Source organism: Bos indicus, chromosome 4 (assembly GCF_029378745.1).
Source record: "Bos indicus isolate NIAB-ARS_2022 breed Sahiwal x Tharparkar chromosome 4, NIAB-ARS_B.indTharparkar_mat_pri_1.0, whole genome shotgun sequence".
In the NCBI taxonomy this organism is placed as follows: domain Eukaryota; kingdom Metazoa; phylum Chordata; class Mammalia; order Artiodactyla; family Bovidae; genus Bos; species Bos indicus.
In genome coordinates this window covers 86,753,994-86,771,581 of record NC_091763.1, presented here as the reverse complement: position 1 = coordinate 86,771,581, position 17,588 = coordinate 86,753,994, and the positions used below count along the sequence as shown (strand labels likewise).

The 17,588-nt window shown below is 37.2% G+C and overlaps 1 protein-coding gene across 6 annotated transcripts in view; it reads right to left on the bottom strand.

Annotated features, from left to right (window-relative positions):
* The window catches only part of PTPRZ1 (protein tyrosine phosphatase receptor type Z1), a 208,944-nt gene that overhangs the window by 82,675 nt on the left and 108,681 nt on the right, over window positions 1-17,588 (bottom strand). For all 6 annotated transcript variants that reach the window (XM_070788070.1, XM_070788072.1, XM_070788074.1 and 3 more), the window contains exons 3-6: window positions 8,364-8,543; window positions 6,043-6,194; window positions 2,529-2,624; window positions 1,674-1,740 (exon numbers count right to left, since the gene is read on the bottom strand). In XM_070788070.1, coding sequence (XP_070644171.1) covers window positions 1,674-1,740; window positions 2,529-2,624; window positions 6,043-6,194; window positions 8,364-8,543 — 495 coding nt within the window. The remainder of the gene's footprint in view (window positions 1-1,673; window positions 1,741-2,528; window positions 2,625-6,042; window positions 6,195-8,363; window positions 8,544-17,588) is intronic.

Here is a 17,588-nt window from a genome sequence, read left to right as displayed (position 1 = left end):
ATTGACAGGTGTTTTATATGTGTTTGGAAATATAGAATTACTATAAATATCTACAATATATTGGAACAATCTTTTTGGACAGACAGGTCCTAAATCCTGGCTTTACCACTTACCAGTTGTATGGGCTTAGGTGTCCTTGCTAAGTATATGGAAATATTAAGTAGATGAGTTGATAGGCGTAGAGGATTTTATTTTTTGGTAAAAAAAAAAAAAAAAGGAGGGAAGAAGTTGGTACACTGGTAGAGAGACAGAAGACAGAGAGGGGAACAGAGGGCAGACAAATATGTGTTCCCAGCCAGCCCAGGGGACCATTTGTACTGCTTCTGAATTAAGAGCCGGGACAGAGGCAGGATGCTATCAGGAAACCCATATTCCCAGGAAGGGTATTATGCAACAGGTTCTGATGAAGTATCCCCCTTAATGGCTTACAGACAGTAGATATTAGAAAGGAAAGTTTAGTCCAAGAACATGAGCAAACTGATTTCCTAAGCTCGTACTATACCCTCCTATAGTCCCCCAGAAACACTGAAGAGGCCTCAAGTAAGTGGTCCAAGTGTCACAGTTACACAAATCAGGACTAACAACTAGTGTTAGCATCACTTCTGCGGTCCCCACAGCCTGGTGCAAGGCCTGGAAACATTCATGTTCACATTTTACATCATAGGATTTCAAACTAGTTGCCTTCTTGCAGTCTGCATAGATTCCACTTTCTGACTAAATGAGGAAAAAATTAAGTGTGGCTTATGGTATTCAGTGTTAAATTTTACAATCTGGGTAGATGCAAGGAGATAACAGCTTGATGCTGTGTTTGACTATACCTTTCAAAACAAAAAAAAATGAAAGCTGCACTGTAGGAGCTCACATATTCCCAACTTCTGAAAAGATTGGTTAATTCAGGTTCTCACATAAAATTGACAAAGATGAATTAATCCTAGGCCAGACTTCTGTTTTCAAGAAAATGATCAGTTGTGAGTTATGTTTCTGATTTCAAATTTTGCAGCTTTCCTGAGAGGAATAATCCTCTTTTTATTGATAACTCAGGACAACATTAATACCCTGTTTGTGGGTACTTAATAAAAATAAAATAATGTGTTTTCTGTTTCCTGCCAACATTGTCAAAATCAGGTGCTGTGACAAATTACTAGATCTATGAGATAGGAAGCAGAACAATATAAAAGCACAGCATGTCTTGTTATATGTAAGCATTCGCCTTCCAAAAAATCTTATATTGGTAAAGCAAAGGACTTACCAAGGAAACCACCAAGGGATAATTTGAACTTGAGGAACAATTCCCTTTTCACTTTAGAATATAATTTTTATTAAAATTAACTGGTTTCAGATCACACATTAGAGTCTTTTATAGTAAACCAAGCAGAGATAGAGTAAAAAAATACATTTAAATGCATAATGTGATTAAATTATTTTTAGTAATAAAATTATAAAACTTCAACTTCCTACTTACATTAACATTTTATGATTTTCTGTGACAAAAATTTCTGATTAAATTGTTCTTCAGTGAGAAATGTATAAATTGTCAAGGGTCAGATGTGAGAGATTTCTCCTCTTTACAAATATCTTCCCTTATTCCTTGGTACAAGCAATTTTAATAACATTGCAAATTCATACGAATCCAAAGTAAATCTAGAAGAAAGAGATTTCTCCACATAGCTTACCAAAACGACTAACCCTCTCCACTCCATCTATAATTGCCTTGTAGTCCAAATTTTCTTCTATTCCAACCTGTGAAAGAATGACATTCTAAAAATGGTATAAAATATTTGACTAGGTATTCATGTATCGATTAGTGAATTCCATTTTACGTATTCCAAAGTAATGTCCTCTAAAGGCACACTTTTTTCCCACAGCAAAGTAAGAACGAATAAAACAAACACCTGATTACTTCAATTTCCAATTAAGAAAAGAATATTTAAAAATGTTACTATTCACAGTCGTTGCTGTATCACATTGATGCTCTGCAAATGGGCAAATCTCATAGTGTACAAGTATAGAGATTGGAAGTGACATTCCTAACTAAGGAATACAAGAGCCCTTCTACAAAAACCTTTTTATTTTGTATCGGTGTATAGCACAATGTTGCGACAGTTTCAGCTGAACGGTGAATGGACTCAGCCATACACATACATGTGTCCATTCTCCCCCAAACTCCCCTCCCATCCAGGCTGCCACATAACATGGAGCAGAGTTCCATGTGCAACACGGCAGCTCCTTGTTGGTTATCCATTTTAAACACAGCAGAATGTATATGTTCATTCCAAAATCCCTAACTGTCCCTTCCCCCCAACCCCTCCACTGGCAACCATAAGTTCGTTCTCTAAGTCTGTGAGTAAGAGTCCCCTTTGAAACATACCAGGTAAGAGGTTGTTCTCTTTGAAATGATGACCAGGTATCATTCCATTTGTGAGCCCTTCTATTTGTTAAAAAAAAACGTGCTTTGATATTCCCCATGATTGAAAAGTTAGTGCTAAATCCCTATGTGAATATATAAATATATACACACACATGATTACCTCAAATAAAATGGATAAAGCTCTTAACTTCCCTTTTCCTTTAATTGCTTCTTCAAAGCTTGAAAATCGGTCTGCATCAAAGCAGTAGATCTGCATCTATAAACATAATATTGATGGCTTTATTACAAAGACTTCACAAAAACTTCAGCAAAAAGACAATAAAATAATTAAATAATTTATCAGTTCAATAAGTTCAATTTGAGACATTTTATAAATGATATAATTCTATATTTTGCAAAATTTCAGAATATTTTATTAATTACATGTATACAAAGCTACATTTACTATCAATTACTCTTCAACAAAGAACAAAATATGAAGTTAGACAGATCTAGACCTGAAATTACCACTTTGAGACTGAGCAATTTTCAAATGTAATAAATTTACTTTACTTTAATTTTTTGGGCTGTACTTTGAGCGGTTTGCAGGATCTTAGTTCTCCGACCAGGGACTGAACCTTCATCCTTGGCAGTGAAAGTACAAAGTCCTACTCCCTGGACTATCATGGAATTTCCAAATAAAATAAATAATCAGATGCTATTTTAACTATTTTGATGGAATTCTTTCAAATACGGTTTCAACCTTCCTTGAATGGATGTGACCTACTTGATGGTCTGAGTTACCAGTTTTGGATATTACTGTCTTGAGCTCTACTAAGAGTGAAACCCTCAAGGAATCTCTGCTTCTACCTAAAAAATACCAAAGGAGTCCTAAATTCCTTATTTCAAGTCTCTCCTCCTGCTGTGAGGTTATGTATGTGTGTTAGTCACTCAGTCGTGTCTGACCCTGTGATCCCATGGGCTCCCATGGGTTCACCAGGCTCCTCTGTCTGTGAAATTCCCCAGGCAAGAATACTGGAGTGGTTAGCCATTTCCTTCTCTAGGGATCTTCCTGATCCAAGGATTGAACCCAGGTCTCCCACACTGCAGGCAGAGTCTTCCCTATCTGAGCCACCTTGTTAATTTCTACTTCAGTCCATACATCTATGATAGCCTTCACTCTCTGATAGGTTGATGTTCCTCGTGTCATGGGCTTGGAAATTAGATACAGGTAGTTTAGAGATGTAACTAAGGTAAGAACAGAACCCTCAGAGATGATTAATGTGCAGTGAGGGCTGTGATCAGAGAACTAGTGGGTGTGAAGCAGAAGAAAGCAGTGTCTCCTGTCTTGGGTAGTCACCAAAACCTTTCAGCCACCCTGAAGCATGAATGATTCTAAAGCTGGCAAATGAGAAGGCAGAAGAGAAGTGTGTTCAAGTCAGAGGGTCCAGCTAGGAAAAGCCTACAGGCAAGAAAGTATGAGAAGTGTGGGAAACTGAAAGTGTTAGGATTTCAGCTGAGCACATGTGAGAAGAGAAGAGAGATATGAGACTGGAGAAGTGGGCAGGGGTCACAGCAAGAAGGACTGTGAGGTAGTCCCAGCAGTTTGGGCCGGAGGGCAATAGAAAGTCCTTGATGGGGGGGCAGGGCTAAGGGGTAGGGGTGGCCAGTGGAAGGGATTAAGACTGGAGAGAAACTAGCTTCAGGGACATCCAAGTAAGAGACTAAGATGGCTGGAAACTTTTTCTGACCTCACACATCATTTAGGGGCAGAACTGAGGAGATGATTATAGGATGTGAGAGGCCAGGAAAAAAGAGCAATCAAGGATACCCTCTAGTTTCTCCACTTGCACAATTTTTTTTTTAATGTTTCAGTAAATTATTTTATTTGAGAATGACCTAGCTATTCAATAAACTTCCATCACTTAATTTAGCACAACTCAAGAAACCAAAATCTGGAGAGACAATTTATTATTTTTTTTCTTGGAGTATAGTTGCTCCTGCTTGCACAATTATATGGTGAATGTTTTAAAAAATAAACAACAGGGAGCTCCCTGATGGTCCAGTAATTAGGATTCAGGGCTTTCATTGCTGTGGGCTTCAGTTCCATCCCCGGTTGAAGAACCAAGATTCTGCAAAGCACATGGTTTGGCAAAAAAAAAAAAAGTAAATAAATAAAATAAAACCCATTAATGTTTACAAATTGAATAAAAAGAAACAACAAACAAATGACATCTCTGAGAGATGATTTGAGGGGCTTCTAAATAAGAAAAATATATGAGGTTTAGTACACAGATTCTGTACAATTTTACTGAATCATGGCTTGTGTTATTTTTAGGGTTTTCTTGATTTTCACCTCTGTTCTAAGGAGTACTGTGAGAGAGCTAAACTCTCAGAATTGAGAATGTTACCTGTTTAATGAGTTGATTTTCATATTTCTGACAAACAGGATTTGATAAATATACTTTTCTTTAAGGATATTTAAGAAATTATAAGCCACACATTTGAATGTGTTTATCCACATTATTTTTTAATCCTTTATTAAATAACTAACTCATTTTATTTTTATTATCAATAAATGCTTTGAATTATAAAAGTAAAAATACAACTTTAACACAGGCGATCTAGAAAATATGAGAGTTTTAAAGGAGAAAAGGTAATAATGCCATCACCCAGAGAAAATTACAATTAATGTTTTCTTGGTTTCCTTCCATTATTTTTACAACAGTAATAATTCAACCTTTCATTTAACCCTCCTAATAACTCTACAGAGAAGTGTTACTACTATTAAGTCAATTTCACAGATGAGAAACAGAAGCTTAGGGAAATTAAATAATTCATACAATGTCATGTCATATAACTACTAACTAAATGTGAAGCCAATATTCAAGCCTCGTCGGTTTGACTTAGACTCTGGACTCTCTCTTGGCCATTAATTAGTTTCACGCTTTACAAAATTTAGAATAATAACACTGTATATACTATTTTACCTTCTGCTTTTTAAAAGCATTCATATCTTATGACGAACCTTTTCTGTTAAATAAATCATTCTAAAACAGGATTTTCACAAGATCTATAATAATCCATTGTAATGTAATCATTTCCTTTTGTTTCAACTTTTATTATTGTAAATAAGTCTTTGCCTCCAAATTTTTGAGTATGTCCTTAATTATTCTTTAGACTAAATTGCTATAAATTGAAATGTAAGTATTGAGAATAAAACATCTAAAGTTATTGATAAGAACAAGTGAAATGCTTCCCAGAAAGTCTTGCCAATTTATACCTTCTCCAGACATGTGTGAAAGTGTTCACATTTTTCATTGTATATTACTATGCATTATATTTATTTGCTGATTTTAAATTTGAAACATTTTATCACTTTAATTTGAAGTTTATTGATTTTTTAGTAGTTGAAGTTTCCCCCTTTTTTCCCTAATGGGCTATGGGAAGAATTTCATTCATTCATTCACTCATCAATATTTACTAATCATCTATAATATAATGTGACACTCAGCATTACTAGAAAGTGGAAAATCAACCATAGATCTTATACAGCTCAGTCCAGAGAGAAATGCAGATATTAACCAAGTAAACAAAATATAACTGTATAAATTACAAAGGACTCAAATTATATGTTAAATGAAATCCCAGTGACTTAGAAAATGAAATAGTAAGTAGTGGGACTACTGACTTACCTCTAATGGAAATTTTTGCCCTTCTAAACTATGTTCTGATCCATCAGATGACATATTGCATTTTCCCCAGTGAAAAGCTATCTTGCTTGCTTTGAACACTGTTTCTGAAACCCCTCCACTGAGACGGTAGTCATTAGTGAGATTAATTTCCACTTGAAAAAAAAAACAATAAATTGACATCTAAGTTTTTGAAAATCAAAATTACAAGTTTAAATTTTAAGGTACATTAAGAACATAATGTATTTGATAAATTAAAAAAATAAGCTACATATTTTGAAAGCTGAACTTTGTAACTGCATTAATATACTTAATGTATCCTATTGCCACAAGTGTACAATAAATCCAAGACCTTAACTGCCATACAACACTTAAAGCAAGAGACAGGCAGTTCACCTACCCTGTCTGTCTGGTAGCCTACGTTTTTTTTGTTTGGTGTCCAAAACCCTGCTCCTCTAATGCCTCACATGGTGGAGAGGGGACAGTTAAAGCGAGAAGGAACAGAAGACTGGAAAGGAAAGGTCTTTTCTCCAACCTTCTCATGTTCCTGTTTCTCTTCCTTACCAAGCTGCTGCTGCTTTTGTCCCATCTCCTTATGTTTCCAAGCATCACCCCAGGCCTCATCAAGCTTCAGAATTTCTGTCCTAGACTGTGGCAAGGAAGGCGGGAGACCTTTTCCTTTTGAAGGGGTTTTAGCCATCTCATGTTTGAAACCTCGCTGGCAAGTCTCAGAATCTTAAACTCTAGAGATCCCTAGCAGATACCATCTACTATCTGTATTTTAGGAGTCATCTGGGGATTAATGATTCTCTTGAGAGTTTAATGCAGGATTTCAATGTCTCTCAGTCAGATTTAAATAGTCTTTGTTTCATTAGGCAGAAATCACTTTTGGCATTTGGAACTGAATCCAACATACTGCGCAGTGTAAAGACTTCTGAGTAAAACATAATTTCTAGGCTGCATTTTTTTTTTCCAGCAGACATAGCTAGTTAGAGATATACATTTTCATGAATAATAACAATAGCAACAAATGACAATAATGGTCAACATTCATTTATCACTTATGACATGACAGGCATTACATTACTTTACATGTATTAAATATTTGATCCTACACAATAGAAGGTGATACCATTACAATCCCTATTTTACAAGATAAGGAAATTGGTCACAGCAAGGTTAAGGAACTTGCTCAAGGTTCCACACTGTGCTTTAAATGGCCAGAATTGAACCTAGAAAGTGTGGCTCTAAAGATTAAGTGCTTGACCACACTCCACCAAGAAAAATGAAGCAGAGATTACATGCTTTACTTCTTTGTAACACCCACTAAAACTAGTAATTAAAATGTCTAACATTTAGGACAATATACTATTATATATTTAATTAATAATACATTATCAGTTCAGTTCAGTCGCTCAGTTGTGTCCGACTTTTTGCGACCCCATGAACCGCAGCACGCCAGGCCTCTTATAACATATAAAATTATTCATTCAACAAATACTTATTGAGTGCTTATTATTTGTCAAGCACTGATCCAGAAAAATTCCTACCTTCACAGAATTTAAATTACAATATTCACACAATTATATTAGCAAAATATGGAAAATAGAGAAAAATATCACTTACAATAAAATCACCCCAACATGGCTACTACTATAGTGAATATTTTTTCTAATCTTTTTCCCATGAGTATATTTGCTTTTACATAACTTGTTGATATACATACAATTTCATTTAAAACATAACATCAGAAAAAAATGCTAGCTTTTGTAAACTTCTATTTGTTGCTTACTGGAATTTTTATGACATAATTTGCATACTAAGAAAAAAAGCTTTATTAGAGAGTGCTTCCTAAGTATAGTATATAATTTAAAACTTTCTATCTAGAAGGACCAATAATTTCTTAAAATTCAATTATAGTAGATTGCTTTTTTCACATCCAAATATTGAACATAATATACAACTGAGTAGAAAAAATCAAATAAAATGCACAAGAGAAAGAAATCCTGATTGACTAAGTGATTAACCAGTGATAGAGTTATTAAGTTAATTAGCTATATATTATGTTATCTTTATCAGCTCTTCCTGTGGAGGCATCTTTATTGCTATATTACTAGAGAACATTATGACTTTGGTTATTTAATTGTTTGTACACATTTCTAAAAGTCTAAACTTCCAATTTTCTATTTGATTCCTTGTACCCATAGTTTCTATCCAGTTCATACTACATACATCATTCAAAGAAAAATTTAATGAAAATAATCTAAACACATTCTAAGTCTGATAAACATATTAAAGTCAGAAATAAAATGCAAGTATTTTACCTGTTTTCCCAGTGTTATGAATGAATGTGTTTTCCAAAGATGTTTTATCCCAATCCTGAAATTTAAGTTTCTTCAGATTCACATTTACTTGTGTAAGATCTTCATCAATATTGATAGGAGACTGTTTGGGGCTATTACATGTTGGATATTTCTTTCCCCAATTTTTTTGATTCAGTGCTCCTAGAGGAAAAAATGGCAATAAGTTTGGTTTTTAAATAACTATGCAAAAGCTAAATTTTATGTTTATAAAGTAGTTAATGTTACATAAAAATAGAACATTGGGAAAAACTGAGACATCTTTAAACCAATTCTTAAGAGCAATTACAATTGGTCTCTGTATTCACGGGTTTCACAACTGCAAATTCAACCAACCTCAGAGCAAAAATATTTGGGAAAAAACTCCAGAATGTTCCAAGGAAACTTTAATTTGCCAAGTGCTGACAACTATTTACATAGCATTTACATCGTATATGCAACTGTTTACACAGCATTTACATTGTATTCAGTTCAATTCAGTCCCTCAGTTGTGTCTGACTCTTTGAGACCCCATGGACTGCAGAACGCCAGGCCTCCTTGTCCGTCACCAACTCCTACAGTTTACTCAAATTCATGTCCATTGAGTCGGTGATTCCATCCAGCCATTTCATCCTCTGTTGTCTCCTTCTCCTCCTGCCTTCAATCTTTCCCAGCATCAGGGTCTTTTCAAACGAGTCAGTTTTTCACATCACCTGGCCAAAGTATTGGAGCTTCAGCTTCAATATCAGTCCTTCCAATGAACACTCAGGACTGATCTCCTTTAGGATGGACAGGTTGGATCTCCTTGCAGTCCAAGGGACTCTCAAGAGTCTTCTCCAACACCACAGTTCAAAAGCATCAATTCTTCAGCGCTCAGCTTTGTTTATACTCCAACTCTCATATCCATACATGACTACTGGAAAAACCATAGCCTTGACTACACAGACCTTTGTTGGCAAAGTAATGTCTCTGATTTTTAATATGCTATCTGGGTTGGTCATAACTTTCCTTCCAAGGAGCAAGCGTCTTTTAATTTCATGGCTGCAGTCACCATCTGCAGTGATTTTGGAGCCCCCCAAAAATAAAGTCTGCCACTGTTTCCATTGTTTCCCCATCTATTTGCCATGAAGTGATGGGACCAGAGGCCATGATTTTATAGTTTTCTGAATGTTGAGCTTTAAGCCAACTTTTTCACTCTCCTCTTTCACTTTCATCAACTGCTCTTTAGTTCTTCCTCACTTTCTGCTATAGGGTGGTGTCATCTGCATATCTGAGGTTATTGATATTTCTCCTGGCAATCTTCATTCCAGGTTGTGCTTCATCCAGCCCAGCGTTTCTCATGATGTACTCTGCATATAAGTTAAATAAGCAGGGTGACAATATATAGCCTTGACGTACTCCTTTTCCTATTTGGAACCAGTCTGTTGTTCCATGTCCGGTTCTAACTGTTGCTTCCTGACCTGCATACAGATTTCTCAAGAGGCAGGTCAGGTGGTCTGGTAATCCCACCTCTTTCAGAATTTTCCACAGTTTGTTGTGATCTACACAGTCAAAGGCTTTGGCTTAGTCAGTAAAGCAGAAATAGATGTTTTTTTTGGAACTCTCTTGCTTTTTCAGTGATCCAGTGGATGTTGGCAATTTGATCTCTGGTTCCTTTGTCTTTTCTAAAGCCAGCTTCAACATCTGCAAGTTCAATACTTGCAGAAGCTGAAGCCTGGCTTGGAGAATTTTGAGCATTACTTACTAGTGTGTGAGATGAGTGCAATTGTGTGGAGTAGTTTGGACATCCTTTGTCATTGCCTTTCTTTCAGACTGGAATGAAAACTGACCTTTTCCAGTCCTGTGGCCACTGCTGAGTTTTCCAAATTTGCTGGCATATTGAGTGCAGCACTTTCACAGCATCATCTTTTGGGATTTGAAATAGCTCAACTGGAATTCTATCACCTCCACTAGCTTTGTTCTTAGTGATGCTTCCTAAGGCCCACTTCACTTCACATTCCAGGAAGTTTGGCTCTGGGTTGTGAAGATGTTTTTTGTACAGTTCTTCTGTGTATTTTTCCCACCTCTTCTTAATATCTTCTGCTTCTGTTAGGTCCATACCATTTCTGTACTTCACTGAGCCCATCTTTGCATGAAGTGTTCCCTTGGTTCCCTAATTTTCTTGAAGAGATCTCTAGTCTTTCCCATTCTATTGTTTTCCTCTATTTCTTTGCACTGATCATTGAGGGAGGCTTTCTTACCTCTCCTTGCTATTCTTTGGAACTCTGCATTCAAATGGGTATATCCATCTTTTTCTCCTTTGTTTTTTGCTTCTTTTCTTTTCACAACTATTTGTAAGGCCTCCTCAGAAAGCCATTTTGCTTTTTTGCCTTTTTCTTGAGGATGGTCTTGATCCCTGTCCTCTGTACAATTGAGCCACATTGTATTAGTTATTATAAATAATCTAGAGATGATTTGAAGACTATGGAAGCATGTATATAGGCGATATGAAAATACTACACCATTTTATATAAGGGATTTGCACGTCCACAAATTTTGGTATCCGAAGGAATCCTGGAACAATCCCTCTCTGATATTGAGAAACAACTGTATTCCTAGATTTAGATTCTGGGTTTTAATATGGTACATCATGAGAACAAGAGAAGGGGTCAACAAGACCCTTGTTTAGCCATCACACTCTTACAAATCCACAGAAAATCCATTTGTCTTATCAGATGTTAGTCCTAACCCAGGGGTCCAGATTAAAACATGTCCAGTTGATAGGAGTTAGATTATGATCTGACTTCCTTAGCACTCTCCATGGGGTGAAGGGGGACGCTGTAGACTATATGTCATCCCAGCCATTGACTGATTTGGTTTAATTTCCATTTATGTGTGTGTTGTGTGTTAGTCACTCAGTCGTGTCTGACTCTGCAATCCCATGCAATCCCACTCTGTAGCCAGCCAGGCTCCTCTGTCCATGAAATTCTCCAGGCAAGAATACTGGAGTAGATAGTCATTCCCTTCTCCAGGGGATCTTCCTGACCCAGGGATCAAACCCCAGTCTCCTGCACTGCAGGCAGATTCTTTACCATCTGAGCCACCAGGGAAGCCCAAATTTCCATCTGCTCAGGGTCTCATTTATATAAACATAATCATCTGGGCTATCTTTGAAATATCTCTTTCTTTTCCCTCTTTTCTTTTTTTCTGGTCATAAAAGTTAACAGACTTTGTTGTTTAACAAGAAGAAAAATAAAACAGGGCTTTCCAGAATTTTGTTTACTGTAAAGTGAATTTTCATCTGTTCCACAGGAAGAACAGTCCTCTCAACCAAAATTGCCCTGTAATTTTGCCTTTATTTCAACACTACCTGAAGCCATAAACCATCTCTCATAACCTTACCTCACTGGATATTAACTGAGCTAAGTACCCACGAAGTGCTAAGAATAGGTATGTCTTATTTAATGTTCATTTATTAAAATACAGGAAATGTTGCAGATCCAAGTCTCAACCTTTTCTCTGGCTAAACTCTAGCATTTCTGCAGCCATTCCATGAAAGAGAATGCAGCACCATTTTCAGCTTCTTCCTTTCAAATGCTTTTCTTTTTGAACATGAGTATGGGTAAGGCCAAGATTTTAGACTATTGATGTTTAGAGAAATTATAAGAAAACATACTATCCATACAACTCTAGTCTATACCATCTTTTTGGGATAAGGCAATCAGAGAGGATGACTTTCACACAAGCTGTCATTGTGTGCTAAAGCTCATTTTGCATAATTTAACCCAGGAAAGAAATAATAACTAATCACACCATGGAACTGCCTGCATAGCCTGGGAAAATTAGGCAATTCATCTCCTAGTGAGGCATTCACCAGAATCAATAATAGGTGCTGAAAACTTATTTTGTTTTAAAATCTTAGCTCTAAGCTTAGAGTGCTTGAATACAATATGCTTTAAATATGCACAGTGATGCACATTTTGGCTTCTAGGAACAACTTTAAAGAATTGAGTAATAATACTATGTTAATTTCACTGTAAGGAACATTGGCATGGAGACAAGAAAGCACTGCTTGTTTTACTCATGTCATTGTAAGCGAAACAAGAGAGAGAAACTGCGGTATGAATCAATAAAGCTCTTCCTATTAAATTTTTAAAAACAGTACAATAAATTCTGAGCACACTTAGGAAGAGTCTGATAGTTGTGATGCATAGAAACACAAAATTTTAAGTCCCTAGTAACACTGAATACGATTTATAACCTGTTTTGTCCATAATATTTTGTGCTCATCTTTATGTGGATTCTAACTTAGCACATCCATAACTGAACACTTGATTTCTGCCCTACAAGTTAGTGCCTCCTACGTTCACTGTCGTTCATAAACACAGAAGTCATCCTCATGCCTCTGTTTCCTCCTCAGCAAGCCCTTTGGGATCTACCTTCAAAATATTTCCTTAATTAGGTCGTTTCTCATCTCCACTGTTAGCGCCCTAGTCCAAGCTACCCTCATTCCTGGCCTGAAGTCTTGCTGTTCCACAAGCAGCATCACCATCAACTAGGAGACTGTTAGGAGAGTCAGGTCTCCACTGCAGCTTCACCAGTCAGAATCTACATTTTAACACAATCTGCTGGAGATTCATATACACATTAAATTTTTACAAACAATGACTTAGACATATCCAGTAGTCATGGATGTGAGAGTTGGACCATAAAGAAGGCTAAATACTGAAGAATTGATGTTTTCAAACTGTGGTGGTGAAGAATACTCTTGAGAGCTCCTTGGACAACAAGGAGATCAAATCAGTCAATCTTAAAGGAAATCAACCCTGAACATTCATTGCAAGGACTGATGCTGAAGCTGAAGCTCCAATACTTTGGCCACCTGATGAGAAAAGCCGACTCATTGGAAAAAGACCCTGTTGCTGGGAAAGATTGAGAGCAGGAGGAGAAGCGGGCAACAGAGGATGAGATGGTTGGATGGCATCATACACTCAATGGGCATTAGTTTGAGCAAACTCTGGGAGACAGTGAAAGACAAGGAAGCCTGGCATGCTGCAATCCATGGAGTTGCAAAGAGTCGGACATGACTTGGCAACTAAACAACAATAAAGTGACCCATGTCTACCATGAGATAATACAGGTTAAGCTACTAAATTTGTAGTAATTTGCTGTGTGGCGTAAGAAAACTAATGCAATCTGTAGCTAGTCATCTTTTAAAGCACGTGTTAGATTATGCATAACTCCTTGACTTGCTGCTGCTGCTGCTGCTGCTAAGTCGCTTCAGTCGTGTCCGACTCTGTGAGGCCCCATGGACGGCAGCCCATTAGGCTCCCCCGTCCCTGGGATTCTCCAGGCAAGAACACTGGAGTGGGTTGCCATTTTCTTCTCCAATGCATGAAAGTGAAAAGTGAAAGTGAATTCGCTCAGTCATGTCCGACTCTTAGCAACCCCACCGACTGCGGTCCACCAGGCTCCTCCATCCATGGGATTTTCCAGGCAAGAGTGCTGGAGTGGGGTGCCATTGACTTAGGTCCTTCCAATGCATTTTCATATTAGAATAAAATATATAGACTCTTTCCCAGGGCTGACAGACCCTGTATGATGTCACCAGTCACATCCACTCGGATCTCATTTTCTGCCACTCTGTGGTGATGACTCTCTAGTCCAGCCATACTGACTTCTTTTCTGTTCCTTAAGCATGAGAAGCCTCGGGGCTTACCACTTGCTGCCACTCACTTTCTGGAATCTTCTGCCCCGTTTGTCTGCAAGGCTTCTTCTGATCAGGTCTCTGCCCAAATACATCTCTTTAGAGAGAGGCTTTCTCTAAACAATCTGTATAAAATACACTTCCCTTCCTCAGCAATTCTCAATCACTTCTCCTATTTTATTTTTCTTCTCCTAACCTAGGTAGTGCTAGTGGTAAAGAATCTGCCTGCCAATGCAGGAGACATAAGAGACGTGGGTTTGACCCCTGGGTGGGAAAGATTGCCTGGAGCAGGGCATGGCAACCCACTCCAGTATTCTTGCCTGGAAAATCCCATAGACAGAGGAGCTTGGTGGGCTATAGTTCATGGGGTCGCAAAGAGTCGGACATCACTGAAGCGCCAGCACAGCACAGCACAAGATACTAATTATGTTTATTTATTTGTTTCCACACTCTAGCATCTAGATAAAAGCCTGGCACATGGTAGGTATTCAATAAATGTTTGTTGAATGACTGAATCAGACAAAAAAATGTTATATTAAAAACATTTTTTTAATATATATTTTAAATAAAATGTCTTTCATTTTATTAGTCTGAGCTCACCGGGGTCTAACATGGGATGAAAATAAGAAAAAAAAAAAGAAAGAAAACTGACCAACTAAAGAACATTTCTAAATTCAACTGTAGGCCACATCTACCTGTCTGTTATATGACAATTTTGTTGAGTAGTCCCAACTAAACTTCTGCTAAAGGATCTCAAGAAAGATCTGATGTTCACACTGGGTGTTGTCTGACGGTATACGATCCCGAGTCACTGGATTATGTTTGAAGTGCATCAAATGACTACACTGAGTGTGGACTCAGTTTAAATCACCTACTAGCTCATCATGCCAACTACAGCATAGGTTCAGGAAGACTCCTTAATTTCTGTGATTAAAAGACAAAAGAGTGAGAACAGGGAAAAGAAAATTTGTCAGTGAAAAGGCTGTAAAACAGAAAAAGTCCAAAGATATAAGACCTTGATGTTATTTTTGCAATGGACTCTGAAAAAAGGATGTTTCAGATACTCATAAGTAGAAATCCAGGAAAAGAAAATTGTGTTAAAATTGTGCACAAGGATGAAACATAAATCAAAGAAGCATTAAATATACTTTAGCTGTTTTGATAATGAAGCAATATTTAACCCTATGCTTAAATATTATTTTTAAAATTCCCAAATTAATGTTTTTAATTTTGCAGTTGGAGACTGCAGTCCATGTAGTAATTAAAGCCAGGATGATGTATCCAAGAAAGCAGGTGTACAGAATTGATTAGAACTATACTGTATCACTTGAGAGTTATTAACAAATGTTGTGAAGGAAGAAATTAGGATATGCATTGTCATTGCAGCAGAAGATCAGCACGGTGATTTACCCATCAGGAGGACTGCAGACTACTAAATGACAGCTCTGGAGAATTAAATTATTCATTCACATAGTCGTCCATTCTTTCATGCATTTATTGACTCACCTGAATTAGTGCCACCCCTATGAATTTCCTGTGCTCACCTCTACTTGAGCACTTCACAGACTGTCTGTTGTTTGTCAACTTATCTATCACATCTATATCTTATCACCAAACTCTGAGTCTGGCACACGGTAGACACAAATTAAGTGCTTGGGCAATAAACTTTGAACACCAAGCGAATATATCCAGTATTTACATCCTATGCACTCTTGATTCCAAGCAGAATGGAAAGCAATTGTAGGCTCTGTAGGAAATATGCATGAGTTCAAGTTTGTTTGATCCTTGTTTATTCTTTCATTCCAGAAGGTTGGGAATGTGTTCAATAAAAAATAAGACAAGTGCATAAAGGAGTAGATGGGATGAAAGAAGGTAAACACGGTTATCAACGCATGCAATGCAGGTTTTGAGGGACGGACAGAATCCAGAAGGCAGAGGGCAACTGAGAGCATGTCTGCTTGGGTGATGAGCCTGAGCAAACTCACTGTGGGAGAAAAGTGCAGGCAATGCTCAGAGAGAAGTGAGCAGGGAGTGGATGCCTCTTTACGGAGGGAGACTGAAAGGCAGGCTGTAATCAGATGTAGTTAGGGAGGCCAGTGGGAGGCACTGAGGCTTTAGAACACTAAGGAGCTCACTGTTGCCTCATCAGAGAGGTTGAACTGGCAGGAATGCAGGATGAGCAGGAAGAGGGAGGCTGCATAATGAGTGGATACTTCCACTGGCATCTTCTATGTGTCTTCATCTGATTTGATAAAGTTAGTTGCTCTGTTGTATCTGACTCTTTGCAACTGCATGAACTATATAGCCTGCCAGGCTCCCCTGTCCATAGAATTTTCCAAGCAAGAGTACCAGAATGGATTGCCATTTCCTTCTCCAAGGGATCTTCCTGATATAGGGATTGAACCCAGGTCTTCAGCATTGCAGGCAGACTCTTCTCTGTCTGAGCCACCAGGGAAGCCCAATCCCAGTGCAATGGACTGAAGGTTTAAGTCCCTCCAAAATTTATATGTTAGAATCCTACTCTCCATGTGATAGCCTTTGGAGGTGGGGCCTTTAGGAGGTGATTAGGTCATAAAGGCTCTGACTGACATCAAGGATTAGTGCCTTTATTAAAGAGACCCCAGAGAGATCCCTTGCCCCTCCTAAATATGAGGTTACAGTGAAAAAACAGTGATCTAAGAAACAGCCCTCACTAGATACAAAGTCTGCTGGTGCCTTGACCTTTAACTTTCGGTTCTTCAGAACTGTGATAAATAAACTTCTGTTGTTTATAAGCCACCAGTCTATGGTATTTTGTTGTAGAAGCCTGAATGGCTAAGATAGCCTGGATCTATTTGGAATACAGTATGTTTCTGTTTCTTGCTCATACTGTAATTTCACAGAACCTTTCTTAGAACCTGGCACTTAAGGCCTAAATAAATATTTCCTGAATGAACAATAGTTCAAGAAAATATCTATAGTTACCTGTACTTCAATATCTTTGTACTATATACCTTCTAAATAGGAGCACATTCTAAAAAACATTTTGTGTAGTAAAGTATTTATTACTCCATCAGTGTCCAGCATAAAAATATCAACTGGGGAAAAATAGAGTTTAAAATAAAGAAGGGTGAGTAAAATACCAGTGCATACTTTTTAATATTTGAAAAGTGAGAAAATGATGAAAATGAAAATCAAAGGAAAAAAAATCTTTGTTCCCCTCTTTTTTACACGATTCTTGAGTCTAATCTTCCAGTATCAGAAAAGTTAATAAAATAATTAAAATATAGTATAAGGCATTCAGCAAAGATCCACTGAAATTCATATAAACATGATTTAAAATCCCAATGTTTATTTCTTTTCAAGGTTACCATAAATTACTGATATTTAACAAGATTTGAATAACAGAAGACTTGGAACTGATTCTTTAAAAATCAAGATATTGTTAAGAAAAACGTATACTGCTTTTAATCTTAATGGATTTCTTGTCTAGTCCAGATTTTGATGTAAGAAAACATTTGTGCCTGTACATATTTACATATAAA